General features: G+C 49.2%; 1 protein-coding gene across 4 annotated transcripts in view; it reads right to left on the bottom strand.

Annotated features, from left to right (window-relative positions):
* Nucleotides 1–693: 693 nt before the first annotated feature.
* The window catches only part of Txnrd3 (thioredoxin reductase 3), a 36,389-nt gene continuing 10,593 nt past the window's right edge, over nucleotides 694–26,489 (bottom strand). Inside the window, exons 8-17 of one of the 4 annotated variants that reach the window (XM_042680273.1) lie at nucleotides 24,955–25,070; nucleotides 24,387–24,612; nucleotides 23,334–23,426; nucleotides 20,987–21,063; nucleotides 20,218–20,374; nucleotides 18,537–18,644; nucleotides 17,862–17,957; nucleotides 16,837–16,971; nucleotides 16,155–16,418; nucleotides 694–778 (exon numbers count right to left, since the gene is read on the bottom strand). In XM_042680273.1, the coding sequence (XP_042536207.1) occupies nucleotides 16,356–16,418; nucleotides 16,837–16,971; nucleotides 17,862–17,957; nucleotides 18,537–18,644; nucleotides 20,218–20,374; nucleotides 20,987–21,063; nucleotides 23,334–23,426; nucleotides 24,387–24,612; nucleotides 24,955–25,070 (1,071 nt within the window). In that variant the 3' untranslated portion in view covers nucleotides 694–778; nucleotides 16,155–16,355. Of the gene's footprint in view, nucleotides 779–15,760; nucleotides 16,419–16,836; nucleotides 16,972–17,839; nucleotides 17,958–18,536; nucleotides 18,645–20,217; nucleotides 20,375–20,986; nucleotides 21,064–23,333; nucleotides 23,427–24,386; nucleotides 24,613–24,954; nucleotides 25,071–26,489 lie in introns of those variants that run through there. The other 3 variants (XM_042680275.1, XM_042680274.1, XM_042680276.1) reach the window with 3 other exon arrangements.

The raw sequence follows: 26,489 nt of genomic DNA on the forward strand, positions 1-26,489 counted from the left end.
TGTTGTCCCAATGTCCCTATCAAACCATGTCCCCAGTGACTTACCTTGCACTTGGCCTCACTCTCCCATAGTGCCCCAGGGAGGGGAAACTCCTGAACATGTGGCACCTTGGGGCTGTTACAGATCTAAACAACAACAGTGGGTTAACTAGGCTCTGACCGGTGAGAACACACCACACATCTCCCTTGAGGACCCATTCAGAAATTTTAAAACATTCACATCCCACAAGTATGTATTGCAACTGCCTTTATTTCTTAGCCATACATATATGTCAAAGTAACAAATATACTGGGAAAAAGCCACAATTCTACATTGTAACTGGAGTCACCTGGCACATGGTGTATTTCACAATGCATTATCTAATTTTGAGGACATACCCAACTCTGAATAATTAAGTATTTACTCTCTACCACACATGGTTCTCACAAAGATGATCACACGTTTATCAGCACTGATCAACACCAGTGGACTGACTGTGGCATAAATATGGCCAACAAGAATCAGGATATAAAATAAAATTGGGTCATCATTCCACATAATTCGGGAGACATGGATACTGTAGAACAAACTGGACATCACCAAAAAGAAACCCATGAGCAGCAGAATGGTCCGGGTGGCCCTTTGCTCTGGGGACGCGTTTGGAGAAAGGCTGGTGCGGTGAAGATGCTGGGACCGCCTCTTGTGCCTGCACAGGAGAAGGACCATGTGTCCACTAGAGAGGAACATGAGGCCCATGAGGAAGACTTCCCGTAAGGTCAGCAGTGTAGAAAATACCTGCCTGAGAGTGGGAGAAATGGGACAAACGGAGCAGGATTTAGATACATAGACAAGATTGCTGGAGGTAAAATTGGGGGTACCAATGACAGACAAAAAGATGTGACTGTTCGCTAACATGTAGAAGACCCACAGCACAAGAACAGAACACAGGTAGTGACGTGGGGATTTACTCTTGAACTTTGCCAACCAAGAGTTTCTAGGGCTAAGGGTGATGGCCTGGAGGACGCTCAGCAGGCAGGTGATGCAGACAGACAGGGCCCTAATAAACCTGTGTAAGTAGACAAGTGATTTACATGTGATGTCATCCCAAAAACCCTCCCAGTACATTAAAATGTCTGTAGCTATGAACGCTGCGGTTATCAGCATCGCTAGGTGGGTGAGAGCCAAGAGCCCAATGGGCAGGTCGGTGGGCTTGGGATTGTGCTCAAGAAGGAAGATGAGGATATGGAAGAGAAGGAGGATGGCATTGGCCAAGATTCCAATGGCATATTCAAAGAAAATGGTGCTTCTGATAACAGTATTCTGGTACAGATCTTTTCTAATCATTCTATGTGATAAAGAAGCATATATTCAGTATCTATGGAGAAAGAACAAAATACTTCATTATGAAAAATCTTACTACTTCATTAATTTCAACTAACACCAAAGGCTCTGTCAAAATAAAGAGTAACAGTGAAGCTCAAAACACACATCACCATTGTTTCATGTGTATATTCAAAAGGATGATAATAATAAAAAACATGATTTCGAAAGGTGGACTGTTTGGATAGATCCAAGTGACGGGGGTTATAGAACCAGGTGACAAGATCTAATGAGATCAAAGTACATCATCTATATTTATAAAATTATTGTAAGGAAACCATTAGGAACAGGGGGTGGAGGAAGAGGATCAGAAAGAGTAATTCAGAAGCCGAATTAATTAAAGTGTGTTATATGTGCTCACAGAATAACCCAATGAAAAACCTTTTGCACAATTTATGCTACTAAACATATGTGTATCAACCCTCACACACCCTTTTCCTCCTTTCTTATCAAGTTTATCTCACACTTTGCAGAAACCACAGCCATTGGTTCCCACATACCAACATATCCATTGTGATTTGCTGTAAGTAAGGAATGCGTTTCTGTACATTACTTCCTCTGTGAGTTTTTCTGGGGTAAGAGCATTATCTTATTTTGTTCTCATCTGCGGTATCTATTTCTCATTTTTCAGTGCGGGAAGAACCCACCATGGCAACCATGCAAACTATGTCATCACTCTGTCACTACCACACCCACACCCTCCTGCGCATGACCTTATGTGCATAAAGGTAATAAGCACTCAAAAGTACTGGTGAATTGAATGGTGAGGACTGAAGGAAAGTGACGAGGAGACCTCTGCAGCCAAAGGACTCCACAGGTTTGACACACAGGTTATTCACTGCTTTCTCTCTGGATTTAGTATAGTTAATGTCAGACCCAATACCCTTAATAGATGAACAGAGCACAGGCTGCTATTGGTGGGCTGTAAAACTACTGCCTGAATCTGTAAACATGACCCTGAGCTACAACACTGAGCGCCAATCTTTTCTATATGAACAGTGGGAGTCATATTACAGAAGTGGGTACTGGTTGCTCAATATTTTTGTCAACCTGACAGACTAGCAATGAAGGATTACAGTTCAAACCTAACCCGGGCACTAAAGTCCAAGAGAACCTCTCAAGTATGAGTTGGATTGGTGCCACATGCCTGCCTGGGACCCCAGCTGGGAGAAAATGACTAACAGAGGATAGTACACACAGGAATAACAATGTCCAGGAAGAGAAATCCCTATAACAACTACCAAAACACAGAATGGAGGCATTCCTCAGTCTTAGGACCACCAACCAAGTAGAGCTTTGACCTCAGAACTCAGTCAGACCACAAAAAGAATAGGACTTGGAAAAACTAAGCATTCATAACAAATATGGAAGTGCTTCTGGCATGAAAAGACCTCTGTTGAATAACTGGCTAATATTTGATCATTATGTAATTTCTCACACATGGGATTTGAAATAATGCTGTTCTTTTAATATCAATAGCTTCTTTCTATTCTAGGACAGAGAAGATTAAAAAAAACTACAAAAGGGTAAAATAGTTTAGCAGTCTCCATTCATAGAACTGAGATTTCCAAATCTTTTGTCTGAATTGTTCCAAAATAACTACACATTCTATGCATGTTTATTTTTATGTCAAAATCAATACTCTAAATGACCAGAGTCTACACTCAAATGTTCATCACAGCTTATGACAAAGTGTTTTATATAAAGAGAGGAGTAGCATGGCCCCTGGAACCCCAATTAACATAGACTCTGAGACATTTAACATTCAGTTGGGGTAAGACAAGCATCCATCCAGCCCTGAAGTTCTCCACAGGAGTTCGCGTTTCCTTCCTGCCTCACGGGAGCCATGATGCCTCTCCAGATTCAAGAGGCCCAAGGACAAACTTAATAAGGGACAGTTTGTTGATGACGCACTGGTGGAACACCCCCTTATCATCACCATACATGTTTAATTCAAGCCTGATACACACTAGTTTTCAAAGCTTCCAGTGACACATTGAAACTATTAAAATTTAAAAATCAGAGATACAAAGTGGAGTCATTTCATGGATCTTCAGACTGTTCAGATCAAAAAACAAAAGGAAATATACAGAAAGGGAAATATTTATGAATATGGAATTCTCTTTCAGAATTCAGAGCTGTTAAAACACTGGAAATGTGATTTTTCAAAAATAAAAATTTCATGGTAGCATTAAAAGAATCAGCATTTTCCCAACTAGTAAACTATATTCTACATTCACACATACAATGTATATTAGTTAAGTCCTGAGAAATCAGAAAAAAACAACACACCCTTGAGGTTGAGCACCCTGGTGTCACACCTGAAATCTGGGCTACCTGACATGCCAAGAGGAGGATCATGAAGGTCAGCATGTGCCAACAGCTATCTATACTCCAGGGGACACATTAAGGTGAAAAGAGTCTATCAGAGAGGTTGTGCCACAGCTGAAAAAGTGCATGACACCCTGGGTCCAAACTCCAGAACAGCAATGTAATAAAGTATGATAAAAGAAGAGGAAGGAAGAAAGGAAGGAGGCAAGGAGGGAAGGAGGGAAGGAAGGAAGGAAGGAGGGAAGGAAGGAAGGAAGGAGGGAAGGAGGGAAGGAGGAAAGGAAGGAAGGAAGGAAGGCAGGCAGGCAGGCAGGCGAGAAAGAAGGAGAGAAGAGGGAGGGAGATGGGTAAGTACATGGAAATAGAAGAAAAGAAACTGTGTGCCTGTTCTTGCAACCACGCCTCAGGTTGCAAACTCACACTTTGTTGTCCATGAGGAGACAAAAAGTCCCTGTCCTCTGCAGGGTGTCCTGGGGGGTGCCCCGGGAGGGCCTCTGACTGGAGGGTCTGAACTGTGGCAATGTGGGAAATGGTTGAAAAGCTGCACACTCATGCTCAGAGCTTCCATTTTATACACAGGAAGAAACAAGCAAAATGAGCAGACTTGAGCTTTTTGCTGGCCCTCAGAGAAGGTGAGGCAGATACAGAGATTTCCTTAGTACCTGAAGGAATAAGCAATCATTTCAGAGGCTGTGTCCCTGGTAGTTGCCCAGGTCCTGTGTGAATGGATCACCAGCGAGCTCCAAGCTGGGGTGGAGGCCTGGGGCAGCGCCCTGAGCATCGGGAGGCGGAGGATGGGCTGCCTCGGCACGGCCCGGCATGGCGGGGATGTCTGCGGGGACAGACTGCAGCATGGAGAGAGGGAGGGAGGCACACCTGCTTCTCGTCTGCAGTATGAACATAATTGCGCTTATCCGCTGGGTAAATAAAGATGCTACTGCAGATGATATTCAGGAGAGTGACAGAACTCATGTCTACCCAGGCACACCACAAAGCACACACGTTCCTGGCACCACCACAGCTCCGCTTCACTACTGACACCACCACCATAACCTCACAAACGAAGGCGACCCTGCCAGCCTCACACGGGTGACCCTGGAAACTAGAAGAGCACCTGGGGGAGATGGCTCCAGCCTTTGGAAGGAAAAACACCCGCCAGAAACCAGCCCTGTGCCCAGAAAGGCCACAAGGGAAGCCCGGCCAGGTAATGGGCAATAACCAGAGAAATGTCCGGAAAATGGTTGGTTTTTCAGCTGGTTCTGAAAAACAGGATGAGAATGTGCACGACTTCGCAAGCTGACAGAATGGTAAAGAATAACTCAGGGCTCACACTTGGATGATACAATATCTACAGCATTAATGTGTGAAACTGCTCTGGGAGACGTCCATAGAAGAGTTCTCGATAGGGAAGACCGGAAGCCGGAGGAGTGCCATCCCTGACAGGAGGCTGTCGCCTGGGAAACCCAGACAGACCTGCAGACAACCTGCTTCCTGAGAAGCCCAGGGATGAATCAGAGGCAAACTGCATTCTTGCTAACCAGCTTTGGCCTTCCTTTCTCCCCAAATTCACTGTACCTTAGGAACTGTACCTATGTCTCTCTTCATACAGATAAGTTAATAAGAAGAGAGTCTGAGAAAAATAAAACTAAGCATGGAGACAAGGGCAAGATGAGACAGGAAACTTTCATGACAAATACTACCAGATATTGCAGGCACATTAGGTTAGCCTCCGTGAGTTACAAGCTTCGGAACAAAGAACCCCATTCCTGCTAAAGAATTCAAAATCTCTTTGTTTTAATTTAAAAACTTACAATTCACATGTAGCTCACTTTTCTACTTGATTTATGGAGAGTATCCAAGCTTTTGTCATAATGAGAAAGAAAAACATTATTTCATGAATTACATGTACATAAATAAGTAATCTTTATTTGTCAAAATTCCTGCCTGACAAAGTGTAACTTGAACATTCTGTGATCCTCAACTAAAGCCATTTAGTCAGAAAAATAAATAGGAATTACTTCTTACCTAGAGGAAGAGCCTACTAATATTATAAGCTACCAAATTTAAGGTCTAGATGTCCTAAGAAATGTTCCGTCTGCATTCTAGAGGACACGTCCTCTGAGCCATGAGGACTTTCAGAGAGGGAGGCTGAATCTGAGGCCCGACACCCAACACGCACTTCCCTTCCCGTCCTGCACAGGGGCCCCACCTGCCCGTCACCCTCCACCTGACACACAGAGCAGCACCGACCTGCAGCACGAGGGAGTCTGTGCGCTGAGAGGAGCCGCGCAGCTTTAAGGGCGTGAGGTGGTTGGCTCATCCCCCTGCAGCCTCTAATTTTAGTCCTCTGTCAGTCAGTGACAAGGTCTCGCCGGGGAGCGCAGGCCTTGGCGCCCCCAGTGGGACCTTTCACCTGCTCGCGGTTTACTTCCCTCTCTCCCAGACACGGCGATCCGGGGAGAGCTGTGCTCAGAACTTTTCTCTAGCTTCCCTTGCCACATGTGGGAGAGGGAGCAGAGGAGTCCCCTCCGGGGAGAGCCCCAAGTGCTCTTGTTGATCACACTGCCAAATGAGTCCAAAGTCGTTTCTCGCTTCGTGGTTTCTCCCTCTGGGGAGTGGCTCCGGCGCCTCAAGTTGGCGCCCGAGGCTGTGGGCGTCTTCTCCCTGCGGCCTGCCCTCCTCTTAGGTTTGTGGCTCCAGTCGCCCTGGCCGGTGTCCTTCAAGATTTCAAAACTCAGTGTTGGGCTTAAAGCTCTGTCCCAGGCTGACAAGACACTGAAATCGTTCTGGGGTAGATTGCAGGGATTGCCGGCGAGACCCCAGACTCCTGCTGAGCTGGCTCACAGCTCTGAGAGGAGCCGGGGGCCTTTCGCTCTGAGGCCGAGGCCCTGGGAGCCAAGCCCTGAGCCCGCAGGACAAAAAAGGAGAGGAACTGAGCTGAACACTGTATGGGAGCAAATACATCAGAAGACTGAACGACTCCGCTTTCTGTGTTTTATTAAACTTTGCGGGACAGGAACTGGAAAACAGGCACAGGCTGCTCTCTACCCACCGGACAGTGCGTTATTACACAGCGCGAGGCCAAGTACAGACCACAGAGGTCACCGGCTTCATAAAGAATGCCCTGGCTGCAAAGACTGCGCAGGCGGGCAACCTGCGCCAGGACAGGGGAGGACGCAGCCCGACCCTTCCTCGCCACCCTTCAGCACCATGGACAGCGAATGCAGCTGCGGCTTGGACTCAGCCGCAGATGGCAAGGGGTGGGGGTGGAAACCATGCAGCCATGCGGAAAAGCCCATCCCCTTGTGTCAGGAGGAAGGCCCGCCCTCTCATGGCATCAGCAGGAAGGCCCGCCCTCCCGTGGCATTAGCAGGAAGGCCCGCCCTCCCGTGGCATCAGGAGGAAGGCCCGCCCTCCCGTGGCATCAGGAGGAAGGCCCGCCCTCCCGTGGCATCAGCAGGAACACCTGCTCTCCCGTGTCCGGTGCTGCTACGTTTGTCTTCTTCTCAAGCTACTATCAGAAATGAAGTAAGTGCCACAAGAACATGGAGTGAGTGCTGACAGAATGCCGGATATGAATTGCGTGGTGTTTTCCTCAAGAAACACTGAAAAAATGAAGCATTAGGTAGGTCTCAGGGCATAGCGCAGGGGCAGCACATTGTTTAGCATGTGCAAGACCCTGACTAAATGCAATCGGTAGATGCAATGAAAAAACAAAATTAAAAATACTGTTCAACAATTCCAACAGGTACAAACCCTAAGGAAATGGAATTATACCAAAACATGTATTCACTCATTGCAGCACTATTCACAAAAACTGAAACACAGAGCCAACCTAGATCACCCTCAATGGACAAATACAGAATATGTGGACTACATGTACAAAGGGGTATCACTTAGCCATTAAAAAGAATTAAATCGGTGCTTCATAAAGAATGCCCTGGCTGCAAAGACTACGCACTGGGCTCCCTGCGCCTTGACAGGGGAGGATGCCCTCAGGGCACTGGTGGAAATAAGGGTCACTGTCTTAAGTGAGATAATCTAAACACAGAAAGACAAATTAGTGCAAAGTAGAAAGTTGGCCTCAGAAGAACAGAGTGGAGGATGGTCATGAGATTCTGGGAAAGGTAGAGAGGAGGGAGCACAAGGAAGTTTAATAAGGTGCGCCAAGACACAGGGAGAAGGAATTCTGCTTTTCTGTAGCAGTGTGTATAGAATATTATAGAAACATTGGAAGAGAAGGGAATGCTTATGGCCCTGATCTGATCATTACACAGGCATCAAATTATCACAACATACCCTACAGAACATTTTTTAAAAGTCTTAATAAGAAAGAGAAACTCAGCAGTAAGGACACAGATACACTGAGAGTGAACAGACAGAAAGACACGCCAGGTGGGTGGAAACCAAAACCAAGCATTAGCCACTCGTATTAGATAACACAGAGTAGGTCAAAACACCAAAACATTCACAGAGTAGGTCATGGCAGTGATGGATCATGAGAAGAGAAATCCACTGTGCACAGGCAGGGGTACAGATCAGCAGCATGAGCCTATAGCATCCAGAGGCAGAAAGCTTTCACAACACTGCCAGTCAGCCCAGGATCAACACCGGGAACTGTGAGTACCCTGCCGGGACCCCTCCCACAGGAGACCAGCACTGGTGGAGACCCACAGTGCTTAGCCTGGACCCCTCCTTCCCTCCCTCCCAAGAAGGGACAACACACTTGAAGGAAAAGAGGCCAGAGCCTGTCCTCCTCTCTCCCCCTCCCTACTTGTCTGCTTCCAGCAGAAGACCACCAGGGACAATACTGGGTGGGCACAAGGACTGCATCCTCCACAGCCCTGGCTGCAGCAGAAAAACCTGATCTGCTAAAAGAAGGTGGGCCAATCTCCCTGTGCCTACAGGAAGATCACCCTTCTGAAGGTCACACCCACCCCAGAGGCCTGGATCTAGCCACTCCCACCCCCACCCCGGGCCTGACCAAGCCTGTGCCAGCCTGAGGAGAGCTTGGCAGCCTGAGAGCCAAACTTGAGCCGGTTCACCCAAGTGAGCCACCCTCCAGGTGTTGGACAGTCCAGGGCCAAGAGCGTTCCAGTCTGGAGGAAGTAAATACCAGCCCGGGATTCCAGTGGGGACAATCTCCCGCACCACTCTGTGGGAGCCCACTCCCTCTGATGCCCATTCCTCTCCCAGTCCAGGACTTGTGGGGTGGGGGAGATAACCTCTCATTACAGCAGAGTGGGAACCTGCACCTCCCGCCCAGGGCTCAAATGAGATCCAGGCGCTGGAATACTGCCTCCAGCCCCTCTGGAAACAGACACCAGTCCAGGACTGGCCAGGGGTCAGAACGAGATCCCACTGGACTAGCGGGGATCCACCTATCCTGGATAAAGAACCAGACAAAGACACCAGACTGCTGTGCACTACATACCGGGAACATGCCACTGGGCCCAAACCTAGGCCAGAACACCAGACTGACCCCACACCACACAGCCCCAACCACTGAGCAGGACACATTACGCTATCCACACCACCCGGAGCTGAAGACTGCCGGACGCTAAGTCTGACAGATCCATCCAGTGAGTCACTCCACCACCACACTTCAAAACCCCGACGACCTCCACAGCCCCTGCACCCAAATGCATACATCACAACAGAAGATTACAAAACTCATCAACAATCAAGACAACAACAAACCAAATCCAAAAGCCAACAATCCAAGGAAGAAACGGGGTGAGAGTGAAGAAGAGATGGAGGACAAAAGAACCATCAAAGAAATGATGAGAGAATTGGTCGAAGAAATAAAATGGGATATCCAAAAGCAAATAGAATGAAAGGAGGAAATGACAAAGAAAATACAAGTCGCTCAAAAAAAAAGGGGGCAATACAAAAGCCACATTCCTCATTAAAAGACAAAATTAGGCTGGGAAGTTGGCTCCGTAGTAGAGCACTTGCCTCGCATGCATGAGGCCCTGGGTCCGATTTCTCAGCACCACATAAGCAGAAGAAAGCCCGAAGTGGCACTGTGACTCAAGTGGTAAGGTGCCAGACTTGAGCTGAAGAGCTAAGGGACAGCACCCAGGCCCAGAGTTCAGCCCCAACGACCGACAAAAAGAAAAAAGAAAGAAAAAGAAAAAAAAAAAAAGATGAAATTAACACTATGAGAGAAATGATCTCAACAAAGAACTTGGAATCATAAAAGGTTCAATTTCCTTATTGCAAAGCACAGTTGAATGCCTACGCAACAGAATAAGTGGAAAACAGAGCATCTGGAGTTGAGGATAAAACAGAGGAATTAAAGCAAAAACAAAACACAAGCATGGAAAAAACATTCAGAACATAGCAAAAGGAAATCTAAGGATTGGAAGACTCAGCCAAAAGGTCGAATTTATGCATAGTTGGGATTGATGAGGGCAAAGAATTGACAACTAAAGGCACTTGAAAAACCTACTGGATAAACTAATAACAGAAAATTTCCCCAATATTGAGAAAATCTCATCTACCTGATAGAAGCATACAGAATTCTAGTACACAGGATTCAAGAAGAAATACTTCTACACACATTATAGTGGAAACACTGCATTTAAAAAATAAGGAATTAAAAGAGCAATGTCACAATGGAAAGGTCAGAATCACTGCAGAACTCTCCACACAAACTCTCAATGCAAGGAGAGCCTGGAATAGTACAATTAAAGTTCTGAAGATCAGCAACTGCCAACCCAGACTGGTGTACCCAGAAAGGATAGCATTTAAACTTTACTGTGAAACTAAAACCTTCCACGACAAAATTAAAGGAGCTCATGAGCACTAAACCAGCATTACAAAGAATACTAATGGGAAGCATACAGTCTGAAAGAAAAAACAAAAACAAAATCAAGGAAACACACTGGACAAAAGTAACTAGAAGACTAGTTTAATAAGCACAGGAAGGGGAAAGAAGCAAATACAGGATATCAAGAAAATGGCAGGAAATATGACACATCTCTTCATAATAACTCTAAACATTAACAGACTCAATTCCCCAATTAAAAGAAAAAGAAGAGCAGATTGGATGAAAAAACAAGATCCATCCATTTGTTGTCTCCAAGAGACCCGTCTAACAGTCAAAGATAAAAAACAAATTCTGAGTGACGGTATGGGAAAAAAGATCTTTCATAATACATTCTGCAAGAAGATGGGAGTAGCCATATTGTTAGCTGACAAAATAGACTTTAAAATGAGTATTTTAATGACCTTCTTTGTGTCATTTCAAGAAAGGTCAATGCATAGTAATAAAGGGAATGTTCCATGAAGAGGAAATCACAGTGGTCAATAGCTTTGCACCAAATAATAGAGCACTTGAATACGTTAAACAAATACCTTCGGACACATAGAACAGGATGGACCCCAACACAATAACAGTGGGAGATTTTAATACCCCACTTTCACTAAAGGACAGGTCAACCAAGCAAAAGATAAGACAACACTAAAATAAATGACACCACAACCCAAATGGACTTACCCATCTAAAAGTATTCCAACCAACAACAACCCAATTCTCAGCAGCCCCTGGAACATTCAACAAACTTGATTGTATCATAGGACACACAAAGAACCTAACAAGAGGATTGAGATAACTCCTTGCATCCTACCTGACCACAGTGGAGTCAAACTAGTTCTCAACAGCAGAACGTATTACAGCAATCACTCAAAGACATGGAGACTGAATAACACTCTAATGAATAACACCTGGGTCATGGAAGAAATTAGAAATTTCTTACATTTCCATGCAAATGAACATGTTACAATGGAACCTCTGGGATACAGCAAAAGCAGGCTGAGGGGAAAGTTTACAGATACAGAGCACACATAAAGAAAACAGAAAAATAACCTCATGATGCAACTAAAACTGCTAGAAAATCAAGAACAAATCAACCTAAAACTACTAGACAGTGTGAGAGAGAGAGCAATGATTAGGGCAAAAATCAATTAAATTGAAACTAAAAAACTACATAGTCAATGAAATAAAAAGCTGGGGGTTTTTTGAAAAAAATTAATAAAAATTGACAGGCCACTGGCAAGATTAACAAAGAAGAGATGAGATTCAAGTCAATAAAATCAGACATGCCGCAGGAAATATTACATCAAACATCCAAATGATTATCAAGGACTATTTTCAAAACCTCTACTCACAAAAGAAGGAAAACCTACCAGAAACGGACACATTTTTAGAAACAAAGATGGCCAGAGGATGAGGGGGGAAGGCTGGGAAGCGGCCTTCCAAGAAAGTAGATCCTAACACCAGGCAGGAATCGCCATACTTTACCTGATAAAATAAACTTCAGGCTAAAGCCAATCACAAGAGATGAAGAAGGGCGCTTCCTACAGACCACGTGGCCCACGGAGAGGTCAGCTACTAACGTGTGCGCGGGCCACAGTTTGGGGATCCCAGGCACCTCACAAGGTCAGAGGAGACTTGGATACAACTGACGAACAGGCCAGGACTAAGACAAGTCAACAAAGACCTCCGGGCTCCAGCCCTCGCGGAGCACGGGGCCCCCAGGCCTTTCCCTGCGCAGTGCAGCCAGGCAGCCAGCGCAGCCAGGCAGCCAGCGCAGCCAGGCAGCCAGCGCAGCCAGGCAGCCAGCGCAGCCAGGCAGCCAGCGCAGCCAGGCAGCCAGCGCAGCCAGGCAGCCAGCGCAGCCAGGCAGCCAGCGCAGCCAGGCAGCCAGCGCAGCCAGGCAGCCAGCGCAGCCAGGCAGCCAGCGCAGCCAGGCAGCCAGCGCAGCCAGGCAGCCAGCGCAGCCAGGCAGCCAGCGCAGCCAGGCAGCCAGCGCAGCCAGGCAGCCGCGGACTTTCTCCGCAGGAAAGCCTGAGCAAACTCCAGACAGCCGGAGTAACTCCGTACGTTCTACGCGACCGGAGCGGAGTCAAACTGGAATTCCAAGGCGAGCCGCGCGTCAGGTGAGGAGTGAGCGGGTGACGCGGGGCGCAGGCCGGGACGGCGCCGCTCGGGGCGCAGGCCGGGCAGCCTCACCGTCCCGGAGGGCCAGCACCCCGACCCGGAACCAGGGGACCGAAACCTTTCCCTGAAAAGGCCAGACACGCGCTCTGCAGCCGGGGGAGACTCCGGGACACGCCCGCGCACGCGGACCACGAAACTGGCTGACTACGAGGAGAGGGCGAGGCCTCCGACGGGCGCGCCCGGTGCCCGCCGCAGACAGGCCTCCGACGGGCGCGCCCGGTGCCCGCCGCAGACAGGCGAGGCCTCCGACGGGCGCGCCCGGTGCCCGCCGCAGACAGGCCTCTGACAGGCGCGCCCGGTGCTCCCCGCCGCAGACAGGCCTCTGACAGGCGCGCCCGGTGCTCCCCGCCGCAGACAGGCCTCTGACAGGCGCGCCCGGTGCTCCCCGCCGCAGACAGGCCTCTGACAGGCGCGCCCGGTGCTCCCCGCCGCAGACAGGCCTCTGACAGGCGCGCCCGGTGCTCCCCGCACACAGGCGAGGCCCGCCGCCGGGCCGCCTCCATCCGCCCCTCCGGGCTCGGCGCGCCACACGCTGCCGCGCACGCGCTCAGGCGGCTCCAGCCGGGCTCCCGCGCTCACCGCTCACCGTGCAGTCATCCGGACCTCGCCATGGTCCGGGCTGTGGGAGGCGCGCGGGGCGGGCGTGAGCGCCCGGGAGAGGGCGTCCGCCCTTCTCCAAAAACTCCAGCCCAGACCCGAAACGCGGCCGTTCTTACCGAGGCGCTTGCCGAGCCCGCGGCCCGGGGTCGGATGAAGGGCAGAGGGAAGAGCTGGTCTGGGGCGGAGCACGGCCGAGCTGGGGCGCCCTGCGGACCGGCCCCGGCCCCGCGTGCCCAGGCCGGTGCGACGTCCCGAGATCCCCTCGCCTTTCTCGATGAATTACAGGAACCGCGGTGACCGCCCTGTTTTCTTCCAAAATTCATAATGTGGCCCGCCGTGGGGATGGGGCGTGCATGCGTGAGAGCCGCCGGGGCTTGGAGGCGCATGCGTGGGAGCCTCACGGCCGCTGTGGACCCAGGTGCGCATGCGTGGGAACCCCACATCCGCCGAGGGCCCGAGTGCGCATGTGTGGGAGCCGGACGACTGCTGTCGCAGCCAGGACCCCAGCCGAGCACACGACACAAGCAAACACAGACACAGCTAGGACCAGGCCCACGGCCACAGGCCGAGGACCTCCGAGGCAGAAGGGCAGCCACACTGGACGGGCCTGCTGAGTCCCCGGAGCCCGCCGGGGGAGGGCCGGAGGGAGGGCAGGGGGCCGAGGGAGGCGCCGGGAAGGCGGGGTCTCCCGCAGGCCCACAGCCCTGCGCCTGCCGCCGTGCCGGGGACCGCCACCGACGGAGAAGAGGAGCGCCTCGAGCCGCTGCGTGCGTCCGGCCTCCGCCGGGCGAACCTCCCGTCCCCCGCCGGAGCGGCTTCTGTGGGGGAAGGCCGCGGCGGTCGAGGCGCCCCCTACCGCTTGAGCCTCAGCGCCACTTCCGGTTTCCTGGTGGTTAATCGGAGGTAAGAGTCTCAGGGACTTTCCTGCCCGGGCTGCTAGGATGACGGGCGGGAGCCACCGGCGCCGCGAGTCCCGGAAGCGAAGGGAGAGGCGGGCGCCGGGCCGCACGGGGGCACGAGGGGGCGAGGGCTCGCCCGAGGGGACCCGTGTCCTGCACACCGGCAAGCGCGGGGCAGACGCCGCACGCGGGGCTCCCGGCTGAGAAGGGGAGGCCCCCCGCGGGCGGAAGCTGGCCCGCATCCCGGCCCAGGGCGCCCTCTCCACGCAGCCAGAGGGTCTCCAGGATGGGACATCCTGGGCCCCTTGGATGGGGGCTCGGGAGAGCCGGCCTGTGTGCGCCAGGGGCCGCTGGGTAGCAAGCCTCCCAGAGACGGCGTTCACGCTTTACTGAATCCACAGAACGTGTCCGGGGCCTCAGACTGCTCGGCTCCGCATCCCACCCGGCGCCCCTGCCCTCCCCACCCGTGGCCCTCCCTGCTAGTCACACCCATTCTCCTTCCCCCACAGAAGAAGGCCACTCACCACCGCATCCCTAGCCAGATTCCTCCTGGCCCCACCCCGCTCCACCCCCGACCCCCCATCCACCCTCCCTCCATCCACCCACCCCTGCTCCATCCACCCCCCCATCTACCTCCTCTCCCTCCATCTACCCCCCCTCCAAACGCCCCTGCTCCATCCATCCCCCCTCCATCCACCCACCCCTGCTCCATCCACCCCCCCATCCACCTCCTCTCCCTCCATCTACCCCCCCTCCATCCACCTCCCCTCCTCCAACCCCCCCATCCACCTCCTCTCCCTCCATCTACCCCCCTCCATCCACCTCCCCTCCTCCAACCCCCCCCATCCACCTCCTCTCCCTCCATCTACCCCCCCTCCATCCACCCACCCCTGCTCCATCCATCCTCCTCCATCCATCCACCCCTGCTCCATCCACCCCCCCATCCACCTCCTCTCCTCCAACCCCCCCATCCACCTCCCCTCCTCCAACCCCCCCATCCACCTCCTCTCCCTCCATCTACCCCCCCATCCACCTCCCCTCCTCCAACCCCCCCATCCACCCCTGCTCCATCCACCCCCGCTCCATCCACCCCCCCATCCACCTCCTCTCCCTTCATCTACCCCCCCTCCAAACGCCCCTGCTCCATCCACCCCCCATCCACCTCCCCTCCTCCAACCCCCCCATCCACCCCTGCTCCATCCACACCACCACCACCACCCCGCTCCATCCAACCTGCCGTATCAGTGTGGGCTCCCGAGAGGGCGGCCGGACACCATGGCCGTGGTGTTCTGCGGGTGCTTGCTAGTTTAAATGTTTTATGCCTAGGGATTCTGACGGCAGGACTCTGCATTGGGCTGCGTCAGCCAGCTCGAGAGCAAGGGCTCCTGGGAAAGCCCCAGTCTGGGATGCCCAGGTTCCCAAGAGACCCAGCGAGGCCCCTCCCCCGGGCCCTGGAAGCTAGTGCCCCTGCTCCTCTGCTGACTTGACCCCATAGAGCGGCTCACAGTATGGTACTGAAAACTTTTTAATGCACCCTGAGGTCAAGGTGAAAGGAGGCCCCAGTGCTTCTCTGACCGGAGCGCCTCCCGCCCCGCAACACTCAGGCAGGCAAGAGCGTCAAGGTTCCAGCACAGGCATCTGGCGGGTCCGAGTGGGGACACTGACAGCAGGTGAAATGCACTGCAAGGCTGCATTCTAACAGTTGACTAGAACCCATGCGGAGCACACGGCGTTCTTGCAGTGGCGAGTGTCTCTCCCAGAAGCCATGGACTGGCATGGGCCAGGCCCAGATGCTGGGAAGTTGCTCTGTGACTGTCAGTTCCACCAGAGTATCTCCAGGGACATGGAAAGAGAGGGTGCAGGGACTCTCGCAGGGACAAAAGGCAATGTGGCTAACTGTCCATCCTAAGGGCTTGGAGGAGTTCAGGTCTGACGTGCAAGAGTCGGCCGCGGCTCACCTGTGTACAGGTTCGGGGCCGGGGCGTCAAGGGCGCAGTCCTCCTGCTGCTTGCCGTCAGCCAGGGCTGGGGCCGCTGCTGCCGTCTCCTGTCCTCTTCTCATCTCTATGCCAGACTCTGTGCCCACAGTGTCCAGGGCACAGGGCATCTGGTCTTCAGAGAGTGGAGAAGGGAAGGAGGGCCGGCAGCAGCGGGCTAGCCTCAGCAGCCCTTCTGAGTGATGTCTAGGCCCGATGACTTTGTGATTTCCAGAGTTGTGAATACCTGCTCAAAGGAAGAACGAACAGTGAACACACGGAGACATGACCACCACTGCTGCTTTAAGAGACACTCTCGTAGCCAGCCGCCAGTGGCTCATGCCTGTAATGCTAGCTACTCAGGAGGCTGAGATCTGAGGATCACACTTCAAAGCCAGCACGGGCAGGAAAGTCTGTGAGACGCTTATCTCCAATAAACCACTAGAAAACCGGAAGTGGCGCTGTGGCTCAAGTGGTAGAGCGCTTGCCTTGAGCTGAAGAGCTGAGGACAGCGCCCAGGCCCAGAGTTCCAGCCCCACAACCAACAAAAAAAAAAAAAAAGAGAGACACATACACGCTACTCTACAAATCTCTGATAACCTGCTTTCAAATAGGTTTGCAAACACCATCAGCTAAAAGCAACCGCATGGCCTCCCACCCCTTACCTCCCCACATGTGGGGTGGATCCCGATGGTGTCACTGAGCAGCTGTTTCGTGAGCCCACACTTCATGGCGGCTGCAAACCCCTGGGTGATCTCACCAGCATTCGGTCCAAGAACATGAAGTCCTATGATGCGATCCTTTGATACAAAGAGAACAGGAGGACACAGGTTCGGGGTTGGCCTCAGGTTCACAGTACCCCTAAAACAGCTCTTAGTGCTTTGCCGAGCTGAGAAGAGAACATTCCACGGAAGCAGACTCTAACACTCTACTAAATGAACCAGGAAATGCTCACCCAGTGCTAATTTGCACTCCAACTTACTAGAACAAGCCATTTACTCAGCACAGAGGAGTCCATCGTCTAATGTAAATGTCTGAATGATGTTGAGCACCGCCACAGCAGAGGTGGATTCGACTCCCACGGTGCCATCATTCTAAAGTCCCAGCCGCACTAAAAAGGCAGCCAGCCACGGCAGGGAGCTGCGCCTGGCTCCGCACACAAAGCAGTGACCAGGAAGCCAGCACCCTAGTCTGTGTGGATGCCGGCGGATGCGAGCGCAGACCTGGGTGATAGGACGCGAGAGAACATGCATTTCTAGGGTCACAGTATGCTACAGGCTCACAACTCACTGGTACTTTCTCATCAGATTCGGGCCTTGTTCATCTTCAATACTGATGACAGTACTGGAAGGGCCATGGGCCAGCTGACCTCAGGCAGCAACGGTCCCCAAGCCACTGCGGCCTGGGATGCACAGGTAACGACCAAAAGGTTCGCTCTATACTGACAAGCCTAATGCACAGCAAGCCCAGGAAAAGCCCAGGAGAAGCCCCGGAGCACTGGCGTCCACCTCTGCCATGGCTATGAGAACTCTCGTCCTGAAGCGTGGCTCTAAAGAGACTAAAGCCCTCTTGCTAGGAACAAATCTCTGCTTTTAAATGCCAGCCCTTGGGGGGAGGGGTGGGCTCCATGGTGGAACCCACTGTGTTCAACCCCAGCCCCATAAGTGAGAGTGCCAGGCTGGCTACGTACGTGGTCACATTTGTTGCAGATTATCTTTGCGTAACAGGCGTTGTTTTCCCTGCCAGCTACTGTCCACTCCAGGGGCCAGAACAAAGTGTGATACACCTAGAAGACAATTGTGATACACCTAAAAGACAAGGATGATACATCTAGAAGATAACTGTGATACACCTAGAAGGCAAGAGCAGGGCGGCTGTTGCTCCTTTGGGCAGCGCAAGGACTTGAACTTGGGTACCAATGCATGTCAAAAGTCAACAGACATCATTTGTTGTGTTTGGCACTGAACACTGCCAAGAGAGAGGTCTGAGGAGGTTCTCTGCCTACATTCCCAAGGACCAATCACAGAGACAGACTGGTAGTTGTGCTCCACCAATCTCTCCTGGAACTGTTACTTCAGTCTTCAGATTCAGTTCTTTAAGGATATGTTCTTCTTTTTGTGTGTGCCAGCACTGGGTCTTGAACTCAGAGCCTTGCAGACTTGTTGCTTCTAAATCCCCACTCCCCAGTTGGAGTTCTTTAATTATTTTGCACAAAAGATTAATTTGAATTCTCCTGAAATAGAAATGTCATCTTCTATAATGTAGCCATTATAGCAACTTACAAAATGACAAGACAGAAAGAGCTGCAAGACGATGGCGGGTTAAAGGGAAGATCTCAAGAGGCAAACAAGGCACAGGATCTTACCTCCATGTTCTCCTTTTTGTAAACTTCAACAGCTCTCTCCTCAGATAGTCCACAGCAGCCATACTCCAGAGGGGTAAACACTGTGGTGGGAACATTCGTGTAATCACACTGGAAGACAACAAATCACATTCTCCTATTTTGTGACAGTGTTTCTGAAAAAAACTATTACAAACATTTACAAAAGGTAGTAGGACTGTCAGATTTAAAGGGACTTAGAAGGTTGTTAAGTGGCAATGGTGGCAGGTGAACCAACACACACACACACACACTCTGTCTCTGTGTCTGTCTGTCTCTCTCTCTCCATGGAGAGATGACTACCCCCTTGGCTGACCTTCTCAGGTGCCATGTGATGCAGTGAGCTTATACTCACAGACAGAAGTACAAGGGGCAAGTCAGGTGCTGGTGGCTCACACCTGTAATCCTAGCTACTCAGGAGGCTGAGATTTGAGGATCTCGATTCAAAGCCAGCCTGGGCAGGAAAGTCCATGGGATTCTTATCTCCAATAAACCAACAGAAAACTGGAAGTGGCACTGTGGCTCAAGTGGTAGAGTGCTTGCCTTGAGCTGAATATCTGTGGTACAGCACCCAGGCCCCATGACCAAAAAAAAAAAAAAAAAAAGTACAAGGGGCAAGGCACCATTGATGTCGCCATTTCAAAAAGCTCAGCCAAAAGAAGAGGAAAGAGTATATGCACAATATCTATGTTCACATGTATCAGAAAAGGAGTGAGCAGAAATGGCAGACTAGTCACTGGGTTAATATGGGCAGTGGTTTTACCACCCTTCCTGCGTCTAAAGGAAAACTTGGGAGAAGTAAGGTCTTTGCCAGCTCCTCACACCGGGACAGCCTCCCGCCCACTCCTGCCTACTCTGTGTACAAACTCCTCAACATATCACCTGCATCATGGTTCTCAGCCCTTCCTGTGACATGCCTGGCCCTGCTAGCAATGCCCACAGCACACATCCCATGTTCTCGTCTACACTGGTCTCAGAGACTGCCATGAGGTGACCACAGTCCTCAGACAAACCATATGTTGCAGACTCCATGCCCTTACCTGGACAACTGACCTTCAGAAAAATCCTTGCTGCCCTAATGTTGATCTGCTCATCCTACAAAGCCTATCCCAAGAACACAAAGAATATGAACACTGCAAACCACTGGACCCACAGCACTGGCCCAACAGTGGTGACAGAGGTTTGACCAAGTCTCCCCAAGCAGGCACTGAAGCCCCTGGCCACGCTGAGGGCCCTTCTGCATGTACGGAGGAAGCCTTTCCCCATCCTTTGCAGTGACAGCGCAGTGTCCTCCCCATGGCCCGAAAGCAACTGGCTTATGGCACATACTCATGTTCTGCCTTACTATTTAACATGCTGTCTGACTCATGACCACCAACCAACTGGTAAGCTGTAGGGCTGGACCATGGTGGTCTTAATTAAATCAATGCACCATCTTGGACAGAGAGAAACTCAGCCATATTTGTGTAAAGTAACTACTCAACAGTGAGCCAGCTGCAAATCCATCTCTGGGAAACCTTCACTTGGAAAGTGATCGCACAAGCATTACTTGTGCTGCTGTGTTCGGTCTCAACTTCCAGATATTACCTCGGGGCCAGGGGAGAAGCACACAAGGTTCCAGCCTCACAGAGAACAAGGACACCATTAGCACCTGGAAGAATGTTACCTTTTCCAGAGAGGTCCCAAAGAGTCTCCGAGCCAGCAGCTTGCCTGCCTGAATGGCTACTGGAGTGAGCTGCGGCCTGCCCTCCAGGACATCCCCAACAGCATAGACATAGGGCACAGTGGTCTGCTCCACATCATTCACTGGTATCTTGCCACTCCTGGTTGTGTGTGACAAGGAAAGGAAATCTGTGACTAACGGTACTGCTGACTGGTAGCATTCCATATGAAGAACTACACAAAGGAAAGCCCTCCTTCATTTGAGAACTCACATACCTCGGGCTAACGGTAATCTCTATTAATTTAAGATCAACACCTTAAAATAACCAGGGTTTCCATCATTCCAAAAGGCAGTGCCTCTGTGGTCCAGCATGCACACTTCTGGGTGCCAAGGCTCACCACCAACTCTTCCCATGTCACACACTGCCAGACTCTTCCCATGTCTCAGTGGATCTTCAGGCTCTTTTTCATTAGTCAGTACCATCAGAATTCATTCTCACAGACACTGCATCATATATTTCCACAAATATATTTAATCTGTATTTAAACAGCTGTCAGATACATGTACTCTTTAAGGCACATAGTAAGCGTGACTGACTGAAAAAACCAGAGTACAGAGTTGGCATAGTCCTGACTACAAGGAGAATTTAAAGCCTAAACATTTTATATCTTCTAACTGAGCAACCTAAGAGGGGGTGTGACAAAGCTGTGCTTTGCAGTGCAGTATACAGTGTGTCCACCCACCACAGCCCTGTGCTCATTCACACACTTACTTCTCGTTGATTCTGACACCAATCTTCTCCAAGCCTACTTTCTTTGTACATGAGTCACGACCAATTGCTAACAAAACCTACGTTTAGGAAGAAATTTAAAAAATAGGAGAGAAATAAGGGACAGCACTATAGATACTTTCTGTTGCTAAAGGGCTGGACATAAGTATTATAAGCAACCTGTACCAGCTTGTTTGTCAGCTTAGGTGAACACTCCTCCGAAGGTTTATGATAGAAGTCCACGTGAGCCTGTGTGTCCCTCAAAACCTATGCGTTGAAGGGCTAAGCTCAAGTGCAAGTGACTATAAGCAGAGGGCTATAAGCAGAGAGATGAAGCCACACAGGCATGTCCTGAGCACAGTGCACACAAGTGTTCCCTAGGACAGCTTACTTGTGCTGAGGATGACAGCATGTGTCCAGCCATGGTGCTGCCCCCCAGCTGAGAAAATAAGTGCATGCCACTTCTCCCAGCCATCAGTTGAGATGCGGTCTTGTGAACTTGTTTTTGCCTGAGCTATCGTGGAACCAAGATCTCCACATCCCAGGGAGCTGGGACTATAATTTGAGGCTCCACACCCACATGTTCAGTTTTTAACTACATGAGCATATGTATACAGTATATGCATATAGCCACTCTTGCTTTCTCTTGAGTTCCCTTTTCTTGGAGCATCTTTTTTCATGCTTTCACTTTTAGTCTGTCTTTGCCAGTAAGGTACATTTCTTGTAGGCAACAAGGGATTGGGTCTTGGGTGTGTGTGTGTGTTCTACCACTTGAACAACAGCTCTACTTCCAGCTTTTTAGTAGTTAATTGGAGAAAGATTTCACAGACTTTTCTGCCTAGGTTGCCTTCAAACTGAAATCCTCAGATCTCAGCTTCTTGAGTAGCTAGAATTACAAGCATGAGCCACCAGTGCCCAGCCTTTTAAAAAATATCCAATCCTCCTGTCTATGTCTTTTATTTGGAGAACTGAGACTATTAGCACTCAGAGTTAGTATTGAACTATACTAATTCCTGATTCATCCCTGGTACTTAGTTGCTTATTCTTCTACCGAGATTTGTTCTCCCCCACATTCTCATGGTTGTATTTCTCTTCTTCTGTGGTAGGCTTCTTTGAAATATCGTCTGTAGTGTGGCTCATGCTCATGAATTGCTCCCATTTTTATCACATAAGGTTTAGTGTCTCATTCAGTAATCTAGATACAGTAATCTGGATACAGTAATCTAGACTGGCAGTTATTTTCTTTCAAGGCTTGAAACATCATTTCCTGCCCTCATCCCTTTTAGAGTTTCTACTGGGATATAGGCATCTTGTGCTTCCCTTTTGCAGCTTTCAATATTCTTTATTCTGTATGCCCAATGTTATGGGGCTGTCTTAAGATTGAAAATACAGAACAAAAAACATTGAATGTTCAGACCAGGTTCTGCCTGGCCTTGTCTGGTACTCCAGTTTCTATTCCTGAATAACCATCTCTTCTCAAGATTTGGGTTTTCTACTAGTATTCTGTTGACTACACCATCTTTTATGCTTATAACTTGTAAGTTATGTCTTTCAGTAATGGTCTAGTTATCTCATATGTTCCATTTGTACTTTTCTGGTTTTCTTAACGGTATCTGAACACTATAATTCATCTACCTTTTCTTCATGCCTCCATAGTCTTTTATTTATTCTAGTCTATTGATAAGGATTTCAACTGAATTTTATTTGACTTGTTAAGCTTTTCATTCTAAATTTTAATTTTTCCCCCAGAAATTCTCTTTCACATCTTCCATTATTTCATTCCATTGTTTGTTTATAAACTTTACAAATGGAAAAATGCAGTTTTCTTCAATGAATTTAAGTGCTTATTTGTGTCATCTTTGACCTAGATCATTCCTATTATTGTTCTTTTGAGTGCTTTGGGGTTTCATTTACTTCAGCACTGAATGTCCATTTTTGTGAAACTACTGACTTTTGCTTTTTCCTATTTCTTGTGTTTCTGCATTGGCATTTGTGCAACTGGAGCCAAAGCCCTGGTTAGAGGGCTTACCTTACTGCATTCTTTCAGAATTGCATGAACACTGCAGTGGCAAGGAGGAAGTCCAGCTTCTCCCCATGGGATTAGGAGTGTGGTTCAACTGGCAGTCTCCCAACCCCCAGCTCTACTCTTAAGAGGAACAGACTGGCTTAATGGAGGTCATCCAATGACCTCATGGTATTCTTTATGAAACCACTGATAAGAGCTCTTCTCCCTATCTATATACTCTCCCAAAGAATAAACACTCATCACAGTATGGAGGTTCTGTAGGTTCAATTTCTGCTAATTTCTGAGTGTGTTCATTCACATACTGCTTATAAAACAAAAACTCACTGTGTTATATACTCCTTCGATGGTTTCTGGTCCTTCAGTGGATTTCGCCAATACTTTCAGCTTTCCAGGTGAACCCTTCTCCAACTGTTGGATCTAGTAAGGATAAATCATGTCATGATTCTATTTATGGTGACAGAGAACAAATGCGTCCAAAGACGTATGTGTGTGAGCATACCTATGTGTGCATGAGGATCTACATTGTGAGTGCACCTTCATGGCATACTTACATGTGAGAGTTTACGTGTGTGAGCATATTTATATGTGAATGATGGAGTGTGCAAGTGTCCTCATGAGCTGCCAGGAGGCACAGAATAAAATGAGGACAGAAATGTGTGACCACTACATTTCTTGAAAGGTAGTTTCAAGGAGTGATAGAGATGGCAGCAGTTAAGAAATGACTAGTGAAATACAGGTAAGAAGCAGCATGGGAGGAAGGAGGAAAGGAGGCAGGCAGGCAGGCAGTGAGAAAGGCATGGAGGTCTTCAGTGTTTCAGGACAAGACATACTGATGTGACTCAGAGGCAAGAAGATACTAAAGATAAATACTCTGTGAGGACGGGGCGAGGAGAGGAGAAGAGAGAAGAGAGCAGCCCTAGCCCTAGAGAACAGGGACATTGTCTCAAGCAACCAGAGAAAGAATTAAGTGAGTGAACTTTTGTGGATCCTGGGTGTTATATTATTTGCAATGCTACTTAAGTGCAGACTAATTTCTTTTTTTTTTTTTCTTTGTCAGTTGTGGGGCTTGGACTCTGGGCTTGGGTGTTGTCCCTGTGCTCTTCAGCTCAAGGCGAGAGCTCTACCACTTGAGCCACAGCTCCACTTCTGGTTTTCTAGTGGTTTATTGGAGATAAGAGTCTCACAGACTTTCCTGCCCGGGCTGGCTTTGAACCTCAATCCTCAGATCTCAGCCTCCTGAGTAGCTAGGATTACAGGCGTGAGCCACCGGCGCCCGGCTCAGACTAATTTCATTAATTGAATGCAGGAGAGGTAAACTTAAAAAGTTAAAGAGTAAGAAGAACAACTGAAGGAATTGCAAATGTCATTCACACCTACCGCCACAGGCACAAACTTTCTTATGAACTTCACGCCATGCTTTTCCATATAGGCGCCCACTTTCTCTGCCATTTCTTGATCAAAGCCACGAAGAAGGATTGAGCGCACCATGACTGTAACATCCAAGCCGAAGCCAGCGAGGAATCCAGCACACTCCAGAGCGACGTAGGAGGCGCCCACCACCAAGGTCTTCCCAGGGCAGTAGGAGAGAGAAAAAAGATCGTCGCTGAAAGAGAAAAAGAAAGAATGCCTGGGCCATGCAACCAAAATGTTACTGGGCTCCAGTTTTAATGGCCTTCAGTCGGACCCTACACCCTGAAGCTAGTAGGCCTGCAGGAAGTTTAGAAGCAAATTCTCAGGTCTTTTCTAGCAATTACCCAGACAGAGCATAGTTTTGTACATAAATCTTCCCACTCTTATTATTCATCTAATTTTATTTCATCTTTGCTTCATTACTTAGCATTTAGTGTGATCAGTCCAAGCTTTTGTGGAATAAGGGAGTAAATCCATTGAAGACATATAAAGGCAATGCTGTTGATTAAAGTCAGAATGGAGTACTTAACCTTACCTAGTAATACAGTATTCTTTATCTCCTGGGATTCCTAAGTAGCGTGGCCTTTCACCTGTTGCTATGACAAATTTTGAGGCAGTATGATACGTTTCCTGTCCTTTTTTATTGGTTGCCTTGAATAAAGGAAAGCAATTTTCACTTACTTAGTTAATATTATAGAGTATCAGACATAAGGGAAAAACTTCATTCTATCCATAGTTAACAGGGTTTCTAATTCAACAGAGTAACAGGTGTGCAAAAACAACAGTGCAGCACACGGAAGCAGAGATTGTTACAAAATGGTAGTCAAAGCGCACTGTGGGCTGGGGTAGCAGAGCAAAAGGTCAGCATATATTCAAACCAGAGATGAGTGGAGTGAGATGACCAAGAGGAATGGAGCCGGAAAGAGTGAGCAGCGCCCAAAGGCACCTGGCCTGCAAGGAGCTGGGCTGGGGGGCTGTCAAGTGGCCTGAAGCAAATAGTACATGGATGTGTCAGTGGTGAAATGAAACAAACAAGAGCCAAAGTGGAGGCCTTCTCATGGAGAGTCAGCTGTGGTTGTGGACTGTTTGTAATTATAGAGATTATTCAGAGCACACCTTCATATAAAGAATTCAAACCTGTGGGCTGGCATGAGCAGTCAGACAGAGGAGGGGCACAGGCCTGCTCAGGAGTCCTGAGACACACCAGAAGTGCCGGCCACAGGCAGAGGGGAAGAGCTCAAGGTTCTAGTCTGAGCCACTGAGGAGAGGCCGATATTGCTGAGGCCCTCAGGAGGGGCAGACTCAATTGGGGAATGGCTGGCTATTCAACCATCTGCACCAGGCACACTGCAACGTGAGAAATAAAACTTGTATTTTACAGTCTTTCTTGTGAATAATGTATTGCCCATGCATAGCTTTAGAGGGGCACTCTAAATGACCACCTCAGTGAGCTAACAGCTGATGCAGAGTAATCAGAATCATATCCAGATTATCTTACATGATCTCCCAGAGCAAAGCACTAAGTTCTGCGGATAATAGTTGACTGTCTTTCATAATTCTATCTTAAAAATTCTGTGTTCATCAAAATGATCTCATTGTGGGGCTGGGAAGGTGGCTCAGTGGTAGAGCGCTTGCCTTGCATGCCTGAGGCCACATAAGCAAAAAGAAAAAAGCCGGAGTGGCGCTGTGGCTCAAGTGGTAGAGCGCTAGCCTTGAGTTGAAGAGCCAAGGGACAGCGCCCAGGCCCAGAGTTCAGGCCCCACGACCAGAACCAAAAAAAAAAAAAAATGATCTCATTGTTCTTACAGTACTGATTTGATAACATAAATATCATAAACATAAATATATTAATTCTGATATACTTTATCCAGGATCTTATGAACAGTATACTTTGGAGTTATAGTTAACATTTCAGTATACAAAAGGATTCCAACTGGGAATGAGTGGCTCATGCATGTAATCTTAGCTACTCAGGAAATTGAGATCTGAGGACCATAGTTTGAAGCCAACGTGGGCAAGAAAGTCCATGAGACTCTTATCTCCAATTAACTACCCAGAAGTATGGAATAG

Source organism: Dipodomys spectabilis, unplaced genomic scaffold (genome assembly GCF_019054845.1).
Source record: "Dipodomys spectabilis isolate Male_0828 unplaced genomic scaffold, ASM1905484v1 ptg000054l, whole genome shotgun sequence".
Classification (NCBI taxonomy): Eukaryota; Metazoa; Chordata; class Mammalia; order Rodentia; family Heteromyidae; genus Dipodomys; species Dipodomys spectabilis.